Source organism: Vulpes vulpes, chromosome 3 (genome assembly GCF_048418805.1).
Source record: "Vulpes vulpes isolate BD-2025 chromosome 3, VulVul3, whole genome shotgun sequence".
NCBI lineage: Eukaryota > Metazoa > Chordata > Mammalia > Carnivora > Canidae > Vulpes > Vulpes vulpes.
In genome coordinates this window covers 26,172,184-26,192,070 of record NC_132782.1, presented here as the reverse complement: position 1 = coordinate 26,192,070, position 19,887 = coordinate 26,172,184, and the positions used below count along the sequence as shown (strand labels likewise).

Genomic DNA, 19,887 nt, shown 5'->3' with positions numbered 1-19,887 from the left:
TTTAAGGAGGTATGTGTACATGGGCAATGGTACAGTAAGATTGCTGGTTTAGATGCACAACTGGCTAATGTCCAACAAGGTCTTAAACTTGTCAAGTTGTCTATTCCACCAGATAAAATTGTTTTCTTTTCATTTCTACCAGACACAAATCTGCAAGTACACTGAACAAGTGGCTTCACCAAATCTAGATTTTTTAAATCAGTAGTAATATGTGAAGAAAACTAAATACATCCCTCCCAAATAGTCCTGGTTAGCATAGCCCCAACATGACAGAGGAGACATGTCACCCACCTTTCTGCCTTATTTCCAAATCTCAGAAAAAAATTTTTTTACACTTTCTGGGTACTGTGTTTTATGTTTTGGGGCCTAATTGCCCCTAGGTCTATCCCTTGCCTTATTCCTGCTCTGCTCTGTATCATCACAGCTGAATTTCCTAGGTTCCTGTGTGAACTGGCACCTGCCTAGATTTGGCCAGTGGCAGATAATTGCCAGGAGATTGCAGGATGGATCGATGAGGAGGATGAGAAAAGCCAGGCTAATTCTTTCTCCCTCTCTGCTTCTAGGAAGCCCTCCTGTGTCAGCTGTGCAGTGGGCCTGTACTTTCTTTCCATATATTTTTTTTAAAATGTGTCTTTCTTTAAAAGTCTATTTTAATAGGATCTATTTTCCTTCTCTGCTAGTGTATTTCTAAAGCCTGTTGTTACGTGGCACTCTATTAAGAATAAATGTCCTAAACGTGCCTTTGTTATTTTTGGTGGAATTGGCGCTGAGGTTGCTTTGCTCAGCTAACACAGTACTCAACTTTGCTGGTTTTCAACCGCTAATTGCTTTAGGAACATTCCAGCTTCATAGTACTTTTTGCATGTGCAACCTCTTCATTCTTTCTCAACCATGTTTTAATTTGACTTTTGTAGCACCTCAGTGTACCTTTCTCTGATTTTTCACAAAACTATGTAACCTGTAATAAATTATATATTTAATACATAAATAAAATATGTAATAAATTAATCCATTATAGTTCAGTCTGCGCTCATAGTTTATGCTATTTCCCCATACCTCTCTTTCACTTTTTCACATAATATATGTATATTTTCCTGTGTGTGTCTACCTCAAATCTGAAACACTGGTGCCTGTTTTCTGTTATTTTAGTCCATGAGCATGGAACATGCGATGAACTAGTGTACATTTATCATGTGTAATTCTCTTTCCCTTGGCTTCACTGTGTGTCTAAAACGCCTAGAACAACTGGAATTCAACATTAATCATCAACTCATAATTAGAATGCTTTGTACCCTTTCAGTCTTTCTTTGCTTTAATTCAAGATGAATTTTGACATCTTGTTATTTTTCAGTCATTTAAATTTTTCATGGTCAGTGATTCCAAAACTACCAAGTAAAGTACCTGACTTCTAAGTTAAGTCACTTGTGTTGTTGACAATATATTGAATATTCTACTTTAATAGGGGATTATGTCATTAAAATTACTTTTATTATTATCAAGATCAGCAGCCAGTTTTCCAGAAGTAAGTAATTTCAGTGGTTTAACTCTTTTTAGTTCTTTCTTCTTTAGAATATTTCCAAATCATATGCTTTTATTATTTCTTAATTTATCAATTTTAGCCTTTATCAGTGGACATCCATATTAATAATAGAGGAAATAGCTCTCATACATTTATTGCATCAGCTTCCTTACCCTCATCTTTTCAAAAGTGTCATATTGTACCTTATTTCATTTTTAAGTCACTTGTGTTTGTAAGCAGGTGATTTCTAAATATGATTCACTTGTCAGTCAAAAATGTCAATCAAATGCCTTCTATATCTTATATAACTTTCTTCTTTCTCCTTGATTTCATAATTATTTTATTTTTCATATATATTTTATAATTTTATAAACTGATCTGCCAACTGATCTGCCAAAACAAAGCTGATCTGCTCAACTGATTTGCCAAAACAAAGCTCCAAATATCCTATTGGTTCCATTGTTCTTCAGTTCCGTTTTTTTCCCTAGAGACTTCTTCCTACATCCTTTCCTCTGTGCTCCTACTTCATTTAGACTAGTTGATTTCCAGGATGGTCACATATCTCTTATTCAGACACTTCCCATCTTCACCTATCTGCATTAGATTCAAGTTATGTCCTTGCTTTGGTCAAATGCGTCTCTCAGTGGCTTCCTGAAAAAAGAGTGCATGGGAAGGCAAATGTTGGGAGTCACTGAATATCTGAAAAAGCCTTTATTCTTCAAATTTGATTGAAAATTTGGCTGAGTATAGGATTCTAGGTCAACCCCTGACCAGCTACATAACATACAGAGCTTGATGCAAAATGAAAATGTGAGGCTTCTTGTTCAAAAATTATTAAGAATTTCAGGATGGTGACAGCAGAGCACTACACTACGAGTGCTTTTAAGCACGAGGTCCTATACGATTATCAGATCACATGCCCATGAACCTGACCCCAGTGGGTCCTTTCAATATGGAGATTCTTAGTTCTGGGTAATTGACTTTCTTCTGTGGTAATTTTCTTTATCCTCGATTTCTAGAACTTTAGTTCACTACATATTAGATTGCCTGAATTGGCCCTCTAATTTTCTTATCTTTATTGTGCTATTATCCCTCTCGCTGTCTTTTTGTCCACTTTATAGGATATTAGAATTTTTTCTCTACTCTGTCTGTTGAGATTTTTATGTAAATAATTAGGATTCATCTCTAAGAGTTTCTTCAATACTACTTACTCCATTTATAAGAAGTAGCATTATATTCTTGTTGCATGGATGAATCTCTTATTTTTCTTAGAAAAATCTCTTATTTTTTTAAGTGTTTATCTTTGGCTTTTGTATTATTTCTGTTTTCCCCAAGTTTTTAAAAAATTTTGCTTACATTTGTCTATGTAAAAAACATTGTTTTTTTATGTTGGAGATTTTCCCTCCATGCTTGCTCACTGTTGATAGGCCATTAATACTAAAGAGTGTGGCTCTAAGAAGTGATTAGAATCTCTTTGTGCATAGGTGGTGCTTGTCACCTGCTGAGCTTCACCAAAGGGTGAGCAAGCTGTGAACTGTTTCCAAAATTTCATTTCTCTTTTATAGGCTTTATAGTCTCTCCCACAATGAGTACTCCAGTCTTCATTCTCTTAATAGGTGGGAGAAAAAAAACCTGGGTTGTCATCATTCAGCATACTTTCATTTAAACCTCCTATTTTCAATCTGGCAGTCTTGCCTCATTTCCATGTTTGCTGTAAGTATAGGTAAGGATAGTTTTCCACTAGTTGGGTGGAGAAAGAAATCTGAAAGCTCTAAAGAAATTCCACCCTCCTGTTTTGAACTTGAAGCCAGATCCCTACATTGTAAGATCTTTGGTATCCCTACCTGCTAAGCTATTCTGAGGTTCTGTGAGGAATAATGGTCTTGTTTCTCTCTGTTATTATCCTTTGAAAGCACTTTGGTTTGTTTTTCTTTCTTGGTATCTGTTAAATCAGTCCTCAAATCTCACTGTTTAACTTTCCCAAAAATGTATTGTGAACTTCTCTGCCATTATCTTCTTTCCTATCCCTTTGTCTTGTAGCTTTTTTACCTTTTCAGTCCCTCTATGTGATGCTAGTGATGTTTCAGGGCTGAAAGGTAGTAAAGGCATTTTTTTTTAATCCACCAGGCTTAAATATAAACCATGAATCTATTTTTGTCTACTTTTTTCTTTAAATTTGAAAAATTGTACCACATACTCTCTGACCCAGCAAGCATCAGTTATCCCCCCAAAACCCCCCTTTCAAGTGTCAGGTTGCTCCAGTGTGAAAGTGGCACTTTGGTCTTGTGGCTCGCCTACATTTCCCCAGCATTGTGTGCAGTTTCCATGAGCCAGAGCTCACTCTAATGCTGATCGTTCTAGAAAGCTGAAGTAGCTGTCCTCCCAGTGTGTTGCGCCTCTCCATGAATGTCAGGAAAAAGGTGAATGTAAGTAGAGTGAATCCTCACTGACTTTAAAGCCCTGTCTCTACAGTCTTTTCAACACACTCAGAGGACTGTACTGAAAATCTCTGAGTCTCTGATTTGAGAGGATGGCGTTATAGGAGGTGTGATGGAAGTAAAGCAAAATAGATGGTATGGTCAAAATGGTAATTTGAGGAGAAATTAGTATTAGAGAGGATTTATAGTTCTGGGATGAGTGTAGAAACCACCGGGACAGACAGAGAGACAGAAAGAGAACTCTGTGAAGACGGAGAGCACAGCCTAACAAGTGACTTTCTGTGGGGAGTGACCATCCAGGGAGAAGAAGAGAATAATAATACTCTGACTTCATTCTTCTCTCTCCCCCCTATCTCCTGTGATGCTTTCTATTTGTGAAACTCAAATGGTTACCTGATGTAGTTCTTATAACTCCCTCTCAGGGCAAGGAGTAGGGTACAGTGCAGTAAAGTGGATTAGGAGGAGGGACAAGCTAAGGATATTTAGCACAGTGTGGCTATCTGAGCTCAGTGCTAAATATGTGTTTTCCAAAACATATGTGTTTTATATTAATATATAAAAAGCTAAAATATATATAAAGCTATATAAACACAAATATAGTTATTAAATATATAATAATAACTATTTTATAAGCATGTTTTTGCATTTTATGGTTTTATCAATACAAATAAATAAGACAATAAACATATTTAAATCTGTAATATATATAGATTTAAATGTGTCTAAATATGTGTATTTAAATATATATTTAATATACATATTTATCTAAATATATAACCTTTAAAGAAAATCCTGGAGTTCACACAGCCGAAAGTATTTCAGAGAAGGAACAATAGCCAGGCACAAATGATTGCTTCCCTCTGTATAGTCAACATGATCTTACTGTTCTTTGGCTTCTAAATAGGAAAAAAATTGATCTTGAAAGTGTTTCTAACTGTTTGAATGGTTTAAAAAAATATTTTATTGATTTATGAGAGACAGAGAGGGGGGGGGACAGACATAGGCAGAGGGAGAAGCAGGCTCCATGCAGGGAGCCCGATGTGGAACTTGATCATGGGACTCCAGGATCACATCCTGGGCTGAAGGCAGACACTCAACTACTGAGCCACCCAGGTGTCCCTGTTTGAGTGTTTTTATGTCTCTACTTAGAAGGAATTTTTCCACATGCTGGGAATTATGCCTGCCCATTTCTGTAATAAAAAGTTTACTTAAAGGGCACCTGGATGGCTCAGTTGGTTGAGTGTCTGACTTTGGCTTGATTGTGATCTCAGGGTCCTGGGATCAAGCCCTGCATTGGGCTCCCTACTGAGCAGGGAATCTGCTTCTCCTTCTCCCTCTACCCCTCCTCCTCCTCCTGCTCATGCTCTGTCTCTCTCTCAAATAAATGAATAAAAAGTTTACTTGCAGTAAAGTGATAGTTTTACCTAAATTGTGATTTTGGGAGAAGAGAGAGAATAATGATATATCCCTTTGTACTTAAAAAAATACTTTTTCAAAAAAGAATACTTTTCCCTCATATATTCTCCACCTCAGTGGGATTATTTTGCTCCTTAAATGTAGAATGTAAACTTATTTTAAAGGCAATTAATATTTGCCATACAGTTGTTCCCATTGTTTTTAATAATATCAATTTTTTTTTTTTAGGAATCATTTACCTCATAAAATAAATGTAACAGGAGCTTTACAATTATAATATTTTCTTAGGTGAAAGAAAAATGTCCTAAAAATTCATTAAATCTATAAGCCTTGCTGCTTAGGCCAAGGTTAGGACTTACTTTCCTAAGCATTGACCTGCAGCGTAGACAAGAGAATGTCACTATTTAACAGCTTCTAATTATCATTTTTATTACCAAGTTGGAATCAGAGGCAATAGGACTTACTGAAAACTACATAGCAGCTTCTTTGTTGACAGTCCCTATTTGTGTGTTTTTGTGCCCTCCTGTGTAAGGCCGTCTCTCCGTGTTAATGTTAATATCTGCTATAGATACTCTTCTAGCTTTACCTTTCTGCTTCTCAGTATGGTGTTCTTAGAACCATGTCTTTCTCACTTTTGTATTTCAATCAGATCACAAACGGGGATGTTAATAGGAATTTAATGATTATCAATTCTCTTTTAAATTACATTTATTAATTTATTATTCAGGCTCCATAACGTTAGGAATGTCCTGGGCATTTTATATCCTAGAATTAATAAAGAGTTGCATAGATACAGAAGATTTTTCAACATGAGAATATCCTTAGTTAGGCAGGTCATCATTTTGCAAGGTTGGGTCATGGTAGTAGTATCTTAGAAGGTAACCTTATAGTATTTGAAGTACTTGATTATGAAAACTACACCAGTTTATATTGGGTATTTTTTGATTTGGAAAGTTGCAGCTCTATATTTGCATAAAAGATACTCAGTCGTTTTCTACAGCTAAGTATTTTTTGCTCGAAGGTAGAAATTGTTTCTCCTCTGTAACTACTTATTGAATCACAAAGCCAGTCAGTTATTTTCAAAGATGGCGTTTCTAGTTTCATTTCTGTCTTCTTTTATGTGTTCTGATCATTAGAAGGTAAGGAAGCCCTTCCAAAAAGCTAAGAAGATCAAAACCTGTTTGTAATATTCAGACTGATGTTAAAAGTCTTAGGAATTATCAAAGATTAGCATCATTCTCTTTGGGAAGATATCATTAATATAATGCTGGTTCAGATTTTTTTTCATGTCTCTAATAGTATATGTTAGAATTTTGGTATTTTAATAAAATTGATGAAAATGACGATATGTAAGAAGCATCTATTTTGCATATGTCCTTTTTCTATCTGATACATAAATTACATATTTCAGTTTTAACTTATAATTTGGTAAGTATTGACATATGTATACACCTAAGAAACCATGACCACAATTAAGAAAATTAACATTTCTCTTTATTTCAAAAGTTTCCTTGAGCTCCTTTGTAATCCCTCCCTTTCCTTCTTCATCCCTACTTCCACCATTCCCAGGCAACCATTGATCTGTTCCTGTCACTCTAAGAATCATTTGCATTTTCTATAGCTTTGTAGAAAATGAGTCAGACTGTATGCACATATCTTATTTTACTCAGTATAAGTATTTGGCACCTACTCATGTCAGTAGTTCATTCCTTCTATTGCTGAGTAGAACTTCTTTGGATGGATATGTCCTAGTTTGTTTTTCTGTTTACTGTTAATGAACATTTGGGTTGTTTGCAGTTTGGGGCTCTTACAAATAAAGCTTCTATTTTGTGTACAAGTCTTTGAAAGGACGTATATTTCTTGTTCTCTCCACCAAAGAATGGAATGGCTGATTTGTATGGTAGATACATGTTTCACCTTTAAGAAACTATTTTCAAAATGATTGTATGTATTTATATTCCCAACAATTGTGTACGGTAGTTTTTGTTGCTTTATATCTTTGGCAATACTTGATATGCCCAGTTATTTTAGTTTTGGCTATTGTAATAAGTGTTTGATTATATCTCATTATTGTTTCAATTTGTTTTCTAATGATTAGTAACTTTGAGCATCCTTTCATATTTGCCATGAATACATCTTTTTTAGTGAAGAGTTTGTTCAAATCATTTGCAAATTTTGTATTGGGTTGTTTATCTTGTTATATTGAGTTTGCAAGATCTTTATGCTTTAGATATGCATCCTTTATCAGATATATGATTTGCAAATATTTTCTCCCAGTCTTTGGTTTTTCTTTTCATTCTTTTAATAACATTTCTGAAAACAGAAGTTCTTAATATTAATGAAATTCAACTTATTTATGTTTTTCATAGACAGTGCTTTAGGTGTTATATATAAGACATCTTTGGCTGAGTCAGGAGGACAAAATTTTCTCCTGTTTTCTTCTAGGTTTATAGTTCTAGGATATACATTTGGATCTGTGATGCATGTATGGATCAAAGTTCCTTTCACACATAGATATTTCTATTTATTCAGCACCATTTATTGTGAAGACTATCCTTTTTCCACTAAATTATCTTTGCACCTTTTTCCAAAATCAATTATATATATAAGCAGATATCTTTCTAGACTATATTCTGTTTCATTGATCTATCAACCTATCCTGATGCTAATAATATACCATGTTATGTTATTTTTACTGTACTGATTACTGTAGCTTTAAAATAAGTCTTGAAAGGGCACCTGGGTGGCTCCGTGGGTTATGGCTGCCTTCAGCTCAGGTCCTGGGGTCCGGGGTCAAGCCCCTTGTCGGGAATCCCTGCCCAGTGGGGAGTCTGCTTCTCCTCCTCCCTCTGCCCCTTCTCCCTACTTATGCTCTCTCTCTCAAATAAATAACTAAAATCTTTAGAGAAAATAAAATAAGTCTTGAAGTTTTATAAGTATTAAAATACAATAAGTCCTCCAAATTATTCTTTTTATTACATTTGTTTTGAATCAGCATGTTAATATATACAACAATATCAAAAGCCTCCATGGACATTTACTAGGACTGCATTGAATCTATAGTTAAATTTTGGGGAAATTATGTGTTAATAAGATTGAGTCTTTCAATCCATGAATACATGCATCTCATTTATTTAGGTCTACTTTAATTCCTTTCAGCAATGTTCTGTAGTTTTCAGTGCATTGGGCTTCCATGTTATTTTGCCAGACTTATGTCCTTTTTGGTACTATTTTAGATGATACTGCTTTTCGTTTGAATTTCAAATTGTCCATTACTATCATACAGAAAGGATACTGGCTTTTTATCTGCTTTTCTTTATTGCACACTTGTTAAAATCATACCCCTGGGAACAACTGCAGGCTGTCATGATTTGAAAGTGCACCTGAGGGTAGCTTCCCAGGGACATCCCCATTCATTTTCTATGATGATTTTGCTATTCTTGGGTTCTTTATTTTGAGTCATTTCTTACTCATTTCACTTATCAGTTAGGATTGGGTTCAGCTGCACATAAAAGTCCCAAAATAATAGTAGGTTAAATACAACATTTTTTTGTTTTCTCATATGAAATAACTTCAGAGGCAGGTGACCTCATTTGGGTAGGTTCACAGCATGGGACTTGGGCCACTGGCATCTTCCTTCTCTGCCATTCATAGTGGGTAACTTCCTATTGCCAGGTTGCCTCATGATCCTAAATGGGTGCTTGACCTTGAGACAATTCCACTGCATTTGGGCAGCAAGGAACTGGCAAGGATGAAACAGAATTCCTTCCAGCTGAGTTCAAGCCCTCTTCAAGATAATTGTTCTGAATGTCTTCACTCAACAGCCTATTACGCTACTTGGCCAGAACGCACTTGAATGACTATACCTAGCTTTAAGAGAATGTGAAAAATGTAGTTTTTGGGGGGATGCCTGGGTGGCTCAGCAGTTGAGCGTCTGCCTTTGGCTCAGGGTGTGATCCTGGAGTTCCGGGATCGAGTCCCACACCAGGCTTCTCGCATGGAGTCTGCTTCTCCCTCTGCCTCTCTCTCTCTTATTCTCTCATGAATAAATAAATAAATTCTTTAGAAAGAAAAGAAAAATGTAGTTTTTTAGGAGAGAAAATTGCTAACTCAAATAAGAAGAGTTTATTCAGAAGATAAGCCAATCAGCTGAAGTACTTACTGCTTTTAAAAGTACACGATACAACCCCAAATACAACCAAGCCGCACCAAGTAATTTTCGCAAGAAGGATACACGAGTGGTATATTTTTAAGTCATTGTGGACTGTGAGACTCTTTTGCTGTCACACATAAAAGGTAGTTCACTAAGTATAACATGCTTGAGTCATAAGCATTACAAAAATCTCAGAACACTCAATGTGTTACTCCATTATCATCATAATCGGACAAGCCTAGCTTTTCCTTTCTAAGTAACTTGTTTTAGTTGTTACTTTGCTTTGTTTTAGTTTGCTGACTGTATGAATAAGATTCTTTTTTTATTAACACATAGATTTTATTTTGCAATGTGTTATCTGCTAATATTTTATCATACAAAAATGTATGGCACACAAAATAATTGTTTGTAGGTTCCTGAATAAGAACTTTTAGTCTAAGTGTGGCTTTTTTCCCATGGAGAGAGAAAGTATTTGTGAAAACTCTTGCTGAAATTTTTAACTTGTCTTTACACCCTTAGTCTTAGTATTAGAAATCATCCAAAGTAAATTTTCAGAAAATCTGCTACACTACCTCTAAGGTGGTGCCTAAGAGCAGATGTACTTCATTCTCTCTAAAATACCTTTGTTCAGGAATGGAATTAGATTCTGTCTACCGATTTAGGAAAATGGACAAATTGTCTTCACATTGTTTATCAATAGTACGTAGAGAGTAAGGAATATGTTTTCCTTTTCTGCTGAGGATAGAGTAGCATCTTCAGAAACACTTGGTTTATAAAATTAAAGCACAGAATTTTTTTTAAATGTCAGGAAACATATAGAGATATCCGTATTTACATTATCTTACTGCATGAGATATCTATTGCTGCATAAAAAATTATTCCTCAAATTTTAATGGCTTCAAACAATAACATTAATTATCTCACAGTTCCTGTGAGTCAGGAATCCAGACATGGCTTAGTTGATCCCTATGCTTCAAATTTCCTTGGGGAGTTGGGACACATTGTATGTGCAAAAGCAAAAGAAAATATTGTACAGATTTGTCTCAGGTGAAAAATCACTTCGGTAAAAATACTAAGCATACATACATATATTTTTTCTCATCATAATTATATTTTCCCAGATCTTTTGCCTTTCGTTTTGTTTGTATTGCTATATACAGTGAATAGTTGCTACAGTGGTGATATTAAGAGTACTCTTTAAATAATATTTTAGTGCCAGCTCTGAAAAAAGAGAACAACCACAGAATAAATTCTAATGTTAGAAATATACTTTTATGGAAATATTTATATTGTTTTGAATTTTCAGAAAGACTATCCTTGAAATAATACCTAAAATAGCTATCTATCGCCCTAATATTATTATATTTTCAAGAGTTGTTTAAGTGACAAAAACTGAACTTAATTATATAAAAAAAATTCCTGAAAATATTTCTATTTCATGACCTAGAAAGATATGTTACTAGTTTAACTTGATTTGTGTATTTAATACTGGACTATTTTCCATGTAGTTATAATAAATCCTCTTTTTATTTCTCTTTCTTATTACTTTTTTGAAACAGACTAAGATGCTTAGTGAAGCAGCTGGAGAGAGGTGATGTTAACGTCGTAGACTTAAAGAAGAATATTGAATATGCAGCATCTGTATTGGAAGCTGTTTACATTGATGAAACAAGGTATGCTTTAGCCCCCTTCCCTTGTGTCTTCTTTGCCTCTCTCCCTTTCTCCTCTTTCTTGGCCTTCATTTATCTCAAACATGAATTAAGCACATCTTAGTCATGAAATCAAAATCTTATAAAATTTAAAGGGTTTTTCTATATGTAGCTATTTAACTGGACTATGACCCTTTCCAAAAAAAAAAAAAAATACACATTTAAATCTGAAGAGCTGAATATGAAAAAAAATAGCCAAACAATTAAGTCATAAAATGAACAAATTAAAGTCTCCTCGCCCCTACCCTCATTATCTTTAGGCGCAGATTTGTAAACATCAGAGACAGATATACAGGCTTATATCAATTTTCACTAATATACAGATTTTCCTATTATCCCAAGATTTCAGAGTTCCTGCTAAGAAAATGGGCGTTACATGCTCACACATTCCCCTAAGATGTACCCATCAGACTCTCTGTGCAGGGCTTGCTAAGAGACAGTCCCAAGTGCATCACCTAGACCTTATCACCTAGCCTCATATTTAGCAGAGTGGTTAGACAATTAGGAAATGGGGATTTATTTGAAGAGCATTCTTAGCCTCCTGCTGTGGCTCTTGACCAGGTGATTGGCTTTCCATTGGTCATTTGACACTATTTGGAGACATTTTTGGTTTGGTTGATGGAAGTGTGCTACTGTTATGTGATGGGGAGAAGCTAGAGATGCAACTACAAATCCTACAATGCACAAGAAAATCCCTCACAACAAAGAATTATCCTGCCCCAAATGTTGATAATATGGAGACTAGGAAACCCTGGCCTTAAGAGAGAACTGTTCATTTTCTCTTTTTCTTCCAAGGAAGTACTTACCTCAGAACCTCAAGAGGGGATGCTGAGGATCCTAATGCTAATAGAAGACTCAGTGGAGTATGATATGACAGATTGTAAGAGACTTGACCACTACCTCTTGGAGTTTAGAGGGTACTGAAACTGGTTTCTTTACCTCAGCAGAGATAAAGGTGGCAGGCTGATTCAAACTACCTTGAATTAACAGGTAAAAGGGACACTGTATGGCAGCCCAGGTGGCTCAGCGGTTTAGCGCCACCTTCGGCCCAGGGCCTGATCCCAGAGACCCGGGTTCAAGTCCCACATCGGGCTCCCTGCATGGAGCCTGCTTCTCCCTCTGCCTGTGTCTCTGCCTTTCTCTCTCTGTGTCTCTCGTGAATAAATAAATAAAATCTTTTTTTTAAAAAAAAGGGGGACACTATAGAGGGAGGGACATGTCCCTCCAGAGTTTAGCCTAGAAAAGGCACTAAGTTTTTCAAAGTCATAAAGCAAGTGGAGTAGGAGTCCTTTGAAGGGATTCACCCATAATGAAAGAAAACTGACTTCAGAAGACGAAAAAGAGGCTGGCTGCATGGGATGATAGTTGAATGAACCAGGGAAAAATCATAAAGATCCAGTCCAAATATCAGAGAACACATAACACCCAGGAGGGTGTAGCAAGTTCTCTGAAGGACACACAAAAGCTCCCAATAAGAGAAAAATAAGCAGCATTTGGGCATTTGTCACATAGATGACAACACACACAAACACCGGTCTTGTAACACCCTTTGACTCCTATAATTTCCTGCCACTACCCCCCCCCCCCCCGCCCATATCATCAAGTGATGAGAAACAGCAGAGTGAGTGGAACAGATGATGGGACAAGGAGAGTGTAGACTTCCATCATGCCCCTTCGCTTCTGCAGGTGTCCAAGCATGAGTCAGGCCTAAGCTTGGCAGAGGTGACAACTGTTAAGCCAGATGTGAGACTGAAGTTCGTACATATCCATGTGTTCTGGGCATAAACACACACACACACACACAGCTGTTTCAGTTAAAAATTCACATGATTTGAAAATCAAGAGAATGTATAAAGATGCCTCATGAAGGTCTTGCCTTATCCCATCCCAATATACTTATGTTTCCAACTCATAAATTTCTTATATATATTTCCAATGATTTATTACAAATTTTTATTCCATATTTTTCTCTTCTCCTTTTATGGAAGGTAGCGCACTGTATACACAGTGTTTCATGTTGCTTTCTTTCCCATAACTAAGGAAACTTGGAGGACTTTCTATGTCATATACTGACCTTTTTAATATCAAACCATGAGAATTTTCACTAATAACAGACAATAGAGGGCATGGTGCAGGCTGTGTTGCACAGGTGATTTTTTTCCTTCTCCGCAGACAGAACTCTTCTGTTAAAACATGATTTAGAGCCATAGATTGGGGGGTGGGGATCATAGGCACACTTTTAGATTACAAACCTTATGCAGAATTGTTTTCCTGGTTAACGTTCACTGAGTGTATATAATGTGTGTACTTCTAGGCAAACAGAGATTCGAAGTGTAAATTAAAAAAAAATCCAATGTTCCTGTAATTTCCTTGCTCCTTCATTTTCATGTATGCTTTTCACAAATTATTCACAAATTGAGTGAATGTCATATGTTTAAGATTTCTTCAATCTGTCCTTGACATTTTTATTTATTATTTTTATTTATAAAACTAAGGAAATTTTATCTTAAAGAATTATTTGGAGATTTACATTATTTATAACATTAAGATGGCATAATGCTGATGATCTCATTTCCCTAAATATATCTTGTCTTTCATTTGATAGATTATTATATGCTATGTTTATTAAGTTTCCCAGAAAATTATGATTCTGTGGAAATTTTGTTAACTTAGTTCTCCATGATCCCTAACTCATTTACACATATGTTACATTTCTAAGTATAGTTCCTTTTCATTTGAAAATTACTTTTTTAGAAAATTGCTTTTTTGTGGGAAGAAAAAAAGTACTTAACTGCTTCACAGTAGAACTTAGTGTGTGTGTGTGTGTGTGTGTGTTCTCTTTAAAAAAAAATCCCTGCTTTTAACACTGTCACTCTCATTTTTTACTCAGATGACACAAAACTTTTCACTTTTATTTTAATGCTTCCATGCTTCCATGGCATCTTGATTTCTAAATTGGATTAATAATACTACCCCACCTTTGGACCATTGTCCAAGGGCTTATCATAGGCTCCCCACAATCCTATGCAGCTGACAGGGTGACCATTATTTTCTGCACTTTACTAATGATGGATAGAACTAAAGCTCTTAGAAGTAAGCAGATTTGCCAGGGGTCACAGACTTAGGCTATGGCAAAACTAGGGACAGAAACTAAGGTATGACTTCTCTCTCTTAGTGCTCTTCTCTCTGTAACTGGCATCTTCTCGGGATGTTTTTTTTCTTTTTATTCATTCATGAGGGACATAGAGAGAGAGAGATGCAGAGACACAGGCAGAGGGAAAAGCAGTCTCCATGCAAGGAGCCTGACATGGGACTTAATCCCGGGACTCCAGGATCACGCCTTGGGCTGAAGGCGGCACTAAACCGCTGAGCCACCCTAGCTGCCCAAGGATGGTTTTTAATGACCTCTGAAAGATTAAGGTGACAATGGACAATAAAACATTCTGACAGTTGGATTTGTAGATCCTAGAAAAACAATACCTAACATTTATTACTAAAAGCCTCTTCTTACCATACATTGCCTGCTGTGTGCCAGGAACTCTTCAAAGCATTTTCATGCACTATTTCATTGAACCATCACAGTAATCCTATGAGCCAGAAACTTTTTTTATCACCATTTTACATACCTAATACAGAGGAGGAAATGAATTGACAGAAAAGCTTACCCAAGCATCTCTTCTGCATCTCCTCACTAACATCAGACTCTGGAGACTTTGGAGACTTACTGGAAATTTTGATGAAAGCTCACATGCTGTCAGGGTTGTCAGCCTCAGTGGTGTGCGGATTGTGTTTGCATCACTGCCAACTCTGCCTTCAGTGATGCCACGTTGGTAGCTTGAAGTTGGCTGCAGTGTGAGTATTTATTTACACCATGGAAACTGGGAAATGCAACGAGTCAGGATTTGTTTTTTTCTGGAGAGCCTGTGGTTAAACATTTACCAGTATGCCACTGGTTAGGCCTAAGATGATTTCTTATGTATATTCTAAGGCGGCGTTTTTATGATCAAAATACCAGCTAGAAATTTTAGGGCAATAATACTTGATGTGATTTGATTTCCAATGGACTTAGTAAGACCCAGCAGGAAACTGAGAATGTTTTTGTTGAGATGCATTTACGATTATTAGGATTGCATTTGCCTTTGGAATATTAGTAAAACAGATGAGTTAGGAGGAGAGATGAAGAAGCACTTAGTTGATTTTAAACTTTAAATAAAAAACTTACTGGCTTTTGAGATGTTTTTTAATGGAAAATTTTTTCTCTAGAAAAAAGTGGTTTAGTGAGTATTCCAGAGAGGCACTTTTTTTCATTTTGGGCTGGACCAAAGAAAAAGGTCAACACATGATAAAAGCAAGACAAAACAAATTACCAATTGGTTTAGAACCCATACACATACACACACACACACACACACACACACACACACGCACACACGCACACGTTTTCCTGCTAAGGGTTAGTAACTTCAGGGTTTCAGTTAAGAAAACAAATCAAAACAAACAGACAAAAAAAATCTCTCTGGAAGGATGAGAAAGATAAGTGAGAAAAATGAAAACAGAGTTTCTGACAGAATTTGAATAATAACCCTCTTTGAAGTATTATAGCATAATTTCCTAATGAATACAACTGTTTGTTGTTTTTTTTTAACAAGACATTTTACAAATGTAAATGCCAATATTTTATGAGCCCTGTTTTGGGCATATCCCTAGAGGCTATGGTTTTTCAAAGCTGCATGGTTGTAAGCCAGAAACATGTGGCCTTAAGGGGGAAACAAACAAACAACTGTCCGATTATCCTTATTTAGACTGGGATATTGCCAGGCAATGTAGCATCCTCGACCTCATGGATTGCTGCTGTTCATGAGAGGAGGCAGATGGCTGGCAGGTATCCTTTCAGAGATGGATATTATGCTTTCTAATACCACCTAATAACACAATCAGTAGCCTCATCTTGTTATATGGATCAATCCAAGCCTTAGGATTACCGTGGAGCACAGACTCTGGATTCAGAAAGAATGGACTGTTCAAAGCCTCAATCCTCCACTCAATACTTCCTTTCTTTAAGCAACTTACTTAACTTCTCTATTTCCTACCTTTATCATCTATGAAACAAGAATAATGAAAATGCTGACCTCATAGGGTTTATCTGAGGATTAAATGTAGCACAATACCAGATGGAGTAAAAGTTAAATAATAACCACTACTTTTATTTTACTAATAAAAATGCAGATACCTCTAGGATACATATCATATTAAGATATAGTTTTTGTTTCCTAGTGAAACAAATAATTTCCTGAGTGTGGTTTTTGATCCTGAAAAGAAAAACTGAAGACAGGTGGGCTATAGTTACCTGGAAATGAAAGCAAAGCCCAACTGATAGAAAGGAATCTCGAAAGGAAACATGTCTTGATAGAAACATTTTCAGTTGACTTCATGAGAGATTGATTTGAGCAAGAACAGGTTGATGTCAATCAGGACTTTTGGAAGTTATGCTGGTAGAAATAGAGTGAAGTTTGGGGCACCTGAAAACCTATCCCCCTTGAAATCATCGAGTACAGGAATTTACCAACAAATATTCACTCATGAAGCAAATTGTTATTGAGCATCTGAAGTGAATACACGACCCAGGTCAGTAGAGTTAGGAGTACAACTGTGCACATAGCTGGTGTCTAGAACTGGGTCAAGAGCTGTGAAGACAAACCTAGGCACAGGAACAAGTGCTGCAAGCAAGAAACAGAGAAGGTTTGAGTTAAAGAGAGAAACCCAAGCATCCTGACATTTTACAGGAGGAAACACTAAAGAGCTGCACTCGGTCATAATCAGAGAGAATAACAGGCAGTAAGAATTGTATGTAGTCAAGATTCCAAACTAGATAGAATCGGACTTGAAGGTATTCCTTAAAGTTCATGGGTTTTGTTCTCTGGCAAAACTCCTCATGGTTATTCTTAAATAGATGGCTTCTAACAAAAGTAATTTTTAAAAAATGTCTGGAACATGCCAGATATCTGAGTATTTAGAGTTCAGAATTATAGTGTCAGAGATGTGAAGTTGGGGATTGTAACACAGGAGTCTCAGATATTTTTATGCTTTAATTTTATTTCAATAATTGAAACTCCTTTGCTATTTCAACATGCTCCCCATCCTAAAGCTTTTGAGAATGCCCAGTGAGTGTTTACCTTGCTTTACCCATCTTCCCCGCTGTCACTTTCCTCTGCTGGCAGCTCTCTGGCTTCAAACTGCTGAACTGTTCCTCTGCAGATCACCTACTTTCCCCTGAAATCCAGCAGTCCATAGGTGGGCCCTACTCCCAAGCATGAGCTCAACATCTTCCTCCAGTTCCCCAAACTGATGCTAGAGCTGTAACTGCTGTAGGACCGTCCTGATGGATGCTCTCAGAGTCCACAAACAACCCCTTCCACAGAGGTCCTCTACCAGGCATTTATCTGCATCCTCTAAAGTCTAAGCCCATCTTCCAGAAGTCAGCTTATCATCACCTATGGGAGTGCTTTTCAACATATTTCCTATCCTGACTTCAGGACCTCAAGCTCCAAGGCCAGGAGATAGGAAGGGGCTCTCAAAATTAACATCAGTTTGCGCATTCATCTCATCTCAACAACAACTATGTTCAAAGATTATGCAGTCTAAATCTCTATTTAGAAAAAAAAAAAGTCACTTTTTTCCTAAAGGACACTGAATCCTTAGTGATGCAGCTGTGCTTCCAAAGAGGACAACTGTGTACATTACTGTTCAGAGATAATTAGCCTCTTGCAGTCACATTGTCTCAATTTTCTGTATGGTAGAGTAGGGCATTCGCTTTAATTTTATGTAGCTAGTGGACCTATTCAAAAGAATTTTCATAGAACAAAAAAGCAAACTTTCTCTGAAAGTAAAATAAAACCTCTAAGAAAAAAAAAACCACCCAAATTATTTTTTGACTTTTCAAATGTGCATTTTTCTTCTAACCATTAAGGTTTCAAAACCTTGTGGAGTTCCATCTCAAGCAGGGTCTCCGTGCAACCCTAGTAACTGAAGTCAGGGGACAGGATGCAATGTAGAATAGAGGGTGGAGTGGGAAGGTAGAAATGTCAAGGGAAGATATGGGAAAGACAAGCATTGAAAGGTAGGCATGCAGCTACTGGACAGGAGACGTAGGAAGAATAGATACAGATGCAGGAGGCAGATCTGCAGATCCGAAGCATGAAAAGCCAGTGGAGAGTAGGGTTACTGAAAAGGGTAAATCAAATGCCACAAGGAAAAGTACTGGCTACAGGTAGGATATCCCTGATGCCTCCGAGAGGAGTTTCAGGAAAGATTAGGGCAGTATGAAGAATTAATATGGAACAGGACAAGAAGAAATTAGATTACTTTTCAAGAATTTGCAAGCATAGGAAAAAGCAAAAACAGAACAGTCTATTAGTAGGGACCTTTACTTGATTGTGTTTGTCTGTTTATTTGTTTCATAGTTTTTATAGAATGGAAGGCTTCCCGTAGCCTGGACACAAAGAGTGAAAAAGATATTTGGGTTAAAGAGAAATAATATTTATAGGTAGTTTAGGTGAGAAGTTACCCTGAGGAAGTTACCTAGGAAAAGAGACCAACAGCCAAGCATAAGTGGAAAATATAAGGATGGAGCTAACCAGTGCACAGGCAAGGCCTTTCAAATAGGCAAAACTTAAGTAGCACTGTGAAATCAGAAAGGTTAGTTACGATTTATTTTAACTCAGTTGTTCAGCATTGGCCAGAGCGTGACAATAATTATGGCCAAAATATAGACCGTGGGCTATAAAACTATGGGCTCAGTGTGACAATGGAGAGCAAACTCTTTGTGATTAATCACTACAAGCTGCATATCACGATGACACCGACCCATGTGTACTCCGTGGACACCTAGAGCCAGCATGGGCAAAGGGGAAAAGAAGGGCAGGACTAATGAACACCTTTTACAAATATTTTAATTATAAGTGACAGGAAGCGCAACCAAACCACCTTCCAGAAACTCTCACTGCCAAAACATTGATGGCTAGTGTGGAGTCTAAGCATAGGTGACACCAGGCAAAAATGATGTCAAGGGACTCACCTCTGTGTTTCACTGGCTCTGAAATAGCCTCCTTTTGATCCTTTGAGTGGTAGCAGGATGGCGATGGTTATTTTCAAGCTTTATAGCCTCACATCTTCAAATCCAGCAGGAATGAGAAAGGGTTTCTTTTTCAGAGGCTCCAGCAAACATAACCTTTATGTTTCATTGATTCTGGTCAGGTAACACATGTGTATCCCTCAAACAATATGACCAGGGGAGTTGGATATGTAAGTGCAGTGGTCAGGTATCTCCCGAGGCAGGTAAGAGATCAATTTTATTTAAATCACATGCCACGCAGTTGAGACTGGAGGAGAGCACTTTGCCAAACAACAACAACTTTGTCCTCTCTGGAGTAAAAATTAAAATGTCTAGGTCAGTACCACATGCAGGGGGCCTGGATCAGGATTTGTGTGGGACGTTGAACAAATCCTATCCAGGCTTCTCTCCTACTAAGGATAAGCCTCTGGGCAAGAGTTTTTTCTTTTTTCCCTAGTCATTGGTTATTTTTTACATGGAAGATGAAGTCTCCAGCCCCTTTCTGTTCTGGATTTCTGTGGCTTTATCCATAGTTGCAAATT

At 36.8% G+C, this 19,887-nt stretch overlaps 1 protein-coding gene across 9 annotated transcripts in view; it reads left to right on the top strand.

Moving 5' to 3' along the window:
• PDE1A (phosphodiesterase 1A) overlaps positions 1-19,887 on the top strand; it is a 322,617-nt gene that overhangs the window by 214,764 nt on the left and 87,966 nt on the right. For all 9 annotated transcript variants that reach the window (XM_072752106.1, XM_072752103.1, XM_026018380.2 and 6 more), the window contains one exon: positions 11,086-11,199. In XM_072752106.1, the coding sequence (XP_072608207.1) occupies positions 11,086-11,199 (114 nt within the window). The remainder of the gene's footprint in view (positions 1-11,085; positions 11,200-19,887) is intronic.